This window comes from Fukomys damarensis, unplaced genomic scaffold (genome assembly GCF_012274545.1).
Source record: "Fukomys damarensis isolate Sample0158 unplaced genomic scaffold, DMR_v1.0_HiC HiC_scaffold_33, whole genome shotgun sequence".
Classification (NCBI taxonomy): domain Eukaryota; kingdom Metazoa; phylum Chordata; class Mammalia; order Rodentia; family Bathyergidae; genus Fukomys; species Fukomys damarensis.
This window is the reverse complement of record NW_022900945.1, coordinates 52,744,568-52,748,773: the sequence shown is the minus strand read 5'-3', so window position 1 is coordinate 52,748,773 and position 4,206 is coordinate 52,744,568. Positions and strand designations below refer to the sequence as shown.

Here is a 4,206-nt window from a genome sequence, read left to right as displayed (position 1 = left end):
TCTTATTTGCTCTCTCGCCCTCTGGCCCACTGGCCCGCTTGCCCGCTTGCCCTCGCCCTCGCCCTCTCCCTCTCACCGCCTTCTTGTTCTCTCAGTGTTGTTGGGGGATTGGGTGTGATCATCCCCCGTGCTTAGGTGCTTGGTTCCAGGCTGTCGTGTTTGGCAGAAATCAGTGATTTCTTCAGAGCGTTGGAAAGGTGCCCACAACTGGTACCAGTGTATTTTTTGTCTCTTCAGAGCACCTACGGACAGTCCTTTGCTTTTCCATACAAGAGTAAGCTTAGGAATGCTTTGCTTCATTCTAGGTCAGGCTGCCTGCAGATATAGACCCTTTCCTCTGCTGCCTTATTGCCAGTTACATTAAACACGGTATATGGCAAGAGTTTATTAATACTGTACTGTAGTCAACATCTGTGCGAGCATATACAATGGCCCCTGTGCAGAAAAAGGTTGAAAAGAAAGGAGTTAAGAAGAAGGAGATGATTACAGTGGAAGTCAAGAAGGAAATCATCAAGAAGTATGAGCGAGGTATGCGAGTGGCTGAAATTGCAAGATTTTATAAGAAGTCTACATCAACCATTTGCACAATATTAAAGAAAAAAGAAGAAATAAGGGGGCTAGATGCAGCAAAAGGAGTCACGAGAATATCAAAACAACGGCCACGTGTTCTGGAAGATGTAGAAAAATTGCTTCTGGTTTGGATAAATGAGAAGCAACTGGCAGGTGATACTGTGACTGAGGGCTTTATCTGTGAGAAGGCAAAGGCCTTGTATGCTGACCTCATAAGTAAACTGCCAGGTGCATCGGCAGAGAGTGAAGAAGGCTTCAAGGCAAGCAGGGGATGGTTTGATAACTTTAAGAGGAGAAGTGGCTTCCATAGTGTTGTGAGGCACAGAGAGGCTGTGAGTTTGAATGCTAAGGCAGCTGAGGCATTTGCTACTGAGTTCCAGAAGCTCATGGTTTCCGAGTGTTACCTGCCAGAGCAAGTTTTTAACTGCAGCGAGACAGGGCTATTTTGGAAAAAGATCCCGAAGAGGACATATGTTACAGAAGAGGAGAATGCAACAGCTGGTCATAAGCCCGTGAAAGACCGTCTCACCCTCTTGTTTTGTGCTAATGCAAATGGGGACTTCAAAGTCAAGCCCCTGCTTGTGTATCATTCCAAGAATCCACCGGGTTTCAAGAAATGCAAAGTGCAGAAGAGCCAGTTCAACATTATGTGTAGATCCAACAGCAAGGCTTTGCTCACTCGTGTCTTCTTCATTGAGTGGATCAATGAGGTCTTTGGTCCTGCAGTGAAAAAATACCTTTTAGAAAAGAATCTGCCACTCAGAGCCTTACTGGTTATGGGTAATGCTCCTGCTCATCCTCCAGGCTTTGAGGATGACTTGCTGGAGGAATTCCAGTTCATGAAGGTCAAGTTCCTTCCTCCCAACACCACTCCAACCCTCCAGCCCATGGATCAGCAGGTCATTTCGGACTTTAAAAAGCTTTACACCAAAGCTCTATTTCAGCGATGCTTTGAGGTGACCAGAGGAACAAACCTTACTTTCCAAGAGTTTTGGAAAAATCATTTCCACACTGTGAACTGTCTCAAGATCATCGATAAAGCCTGGGATGGGGTCACCAAGGGAACCCTCAATTCTGCTTGGAGAAAACTGTGGCCCCAGTGTGTTCTTGGACACGACTTGGGGCTTGCTGATGACCCAGAGTCAGCAGTTGTAGAAGAAATTGTGTCCTTGGGGAAGACCATGGGACTGGAGCTAAATGAGGATGACATTCAAGAGCTGCTGGAGGAGCATGGCCAGGAGCTGACCACTGAAGAGCTGATGGATCTGCATCGTGAGCAACAGCAAGAGGCTGTAGAGGAGATCTCAGCAGAGGAGGAGGTGAAAAAGGCAGAGAAACCCCTCACTTCAAAGGAGATTAGGAAGATGTGTAAAATGTGGGAAACAGTGCAAAATTTTGTAGAAAAGCACCACCCGAATAAGGCTGTAGCTGTGCAAGCGATGAATCTGTTTAACGACAATGCAATGTCACATTTCCACGAAGTCCTCAAAAGGAAGCAAAAGCAAGTATCATTGAATAGGTTCCTTGTTAAAGTTGCACAAAAAGAAAAAGATTGCATTGAGCCAATAGATAGCAGTGATTCTATCAGTGGTAGTGAAAGTCGTCCTACACAATAACCCTCCTCTCTCTTGTCTCCCTCACACCAGCCACAAAGGTTATCACAGGTAAGTACATGTTAGTTTATTTCTTATATTTTGTATTTTATTTTGTGTTGCTTTTTGTAACCATTTTTATATGAATATTTTTGGACTATTGAATGAATCATCTGAGTTTCCATTATTTCTTATGGAGAAATTCTCTTTGATACACAAGTGCTTTGGATTATAAGCATGTTTTTGGAATAAATTATGCTCGCAAACCAAGTTTTACTGTACAGTTTAGGTGTATATTAAATTTTTTAAAATTATGTCAGGTGTGGTGGCACACTTTTGTGATCCCAGTACTGAGGAGGCTGAGACAGGAGGATTGCTGTGAGTTCAAGGCCAGCCTCAACTATATAGTGAGACCCTGTTTCAAAAACAAAACCCAAAAACACAGTTCTTTTTAATTACAGTAAAAGACACATTGCCAGTAATTCCCCTCAAAATACCCCTGACTTTGAACACATTTATCCCATTGATCTTGCCACTTTCTGAAGCAGTTCTGGAAGTCCTCTTTGATGAGAGTTTTTATAAGGTATGATAGAAAATAGGGTGCGTGCTGCTGCTGAGTGACGTACAACAGAAAGACAGGCTCATAAAAAACTACAGTCTGTCTTTAGCCACCTTAGCCAGATTTGGCACCATGTGAATTGTGACTCGTCTGTAGAGTCAGAAGGTCCATGAAAGGTAAATGCTTCAAATTGATTCAGGACACTGATGCAGCCAGGATAGCATAACTGAAGACTCGCAAAAAAGAGGGCCTTACAAGTGGCGAGAACCATGGGCTAAAGTGTTTTCAAGGTGAAGAAGATTATTTGGAGGAGAATTAATGATAATGTGTCTTTCTGTGACAAATACTTTTTAAAAGTTACACAATCAGGCCAGGATTTAGCTCAGTGGTTCCGTCGCCTGCTTCACAAGTACAAAGTCCCGAGTTCGAATCCTTGTACCAAAAACAAAGCAAAACAAAATTTACACATCTTTCTGTCAGACCTAGTATGTAAGCTATATGAAAATTGCTCCCAGAAATAGTAAAAAGGTAACAAAATTCAAGAAGACTATCAGTTATTTAAAGGATAATGGCAGAATATAACATCATCACAGCTGTTATGAATATGAGTCATTCCCTCCAACTTTTTATTAAGAAAAAGTCGTGCAGGTGAAAAAATATTGCAAGAAACACTTCAATGAATCTCCCACTTAGACACAGTGATTTTAAATATTTTGGCATATACCAAATACAAAAAAAATTGGCTGTTGGTATCTGCAAGGAGATGCCGAAGTGCCTATTTGCTGACCCACTTGAAGGTTACACTCGAGACATTTCCACTGCACAGTTCAGGTATTTGCCAAATGCAAACACTTTTTTTTAAAAAAAAAAAAAAACTTCCATTATTTTTCTAGCAAAATTAAAAGTAAATTCTGAATTCCATCTAATATCTATATTCAGATGTTCCAGTTAGCCTCCCAATTTTTATTTATTTATTTTTCAGTACTAGGGATTGAACTCAGGGCCTTCTCACTGAGCTACAGATCCATCCTTAGCTCTTTACTATTACTGATTATAAAATAGGGCCTCTCATTTGTTAAGTTGCCCAGATTGGGTTCAAACTTGCAGTCCTTCTGCCTCAGCTTTCCAGAATGCTGGGATTGTAGGCAATGTCACCAAACAGGACTCCGAAAATTTTAGTTTTTTAATGAACCAGGACCCAGTAAAGGTTCATATGTTCAATTTGGTTATGTCTCTAATTTCTTTTAATTTATTATAATATGTTTGTATGTATATGCATGAGCTTGTGTATGACACTGTTTTTAAAGAGACCATTGTAATTGTTTCTTAGAATGTTCTTTGTTTTTTAAAATGGACTTGTTAAGGCAGTCAGGTAGGACTTGAATTTGTGCAGCCAGGGCCGGCCTTGCGTTTTGTTTTGTTTTGTTTTGTTTTGTTTTGTTTTGTTGAGACAGGCTCTCCCTATGCAGTTCAGGGACCTTGAAT

At 41.3% G+C, this 4,206-nt stretch overlaps 1 protein-coding gene across 1 annotated transcript; it reads left to right on the top strand.

Moving 5' to 3' along the window:
* Window positions 1-428: 428 nt before the first annotated feature.
* LOC104856928 (tigger transposable element-derived protein 1-like) lies at window positions 429-2,751 on the top strand. Its single transcript, XM_010616546.1, has 2 exons — window positions 429-1,938; window positions 2,711-2,751. Exons 1-2 carry the CDS (start codon window positions 429-431, stop codon window positions 2,749-2,751), a joined length of 1,551 nt encoding a protein of 516 aa, XP_010614848.1.
* The last annotated feature ends 1,455 nt before the right edge of the window (window positions 2,752-4,206 follow it).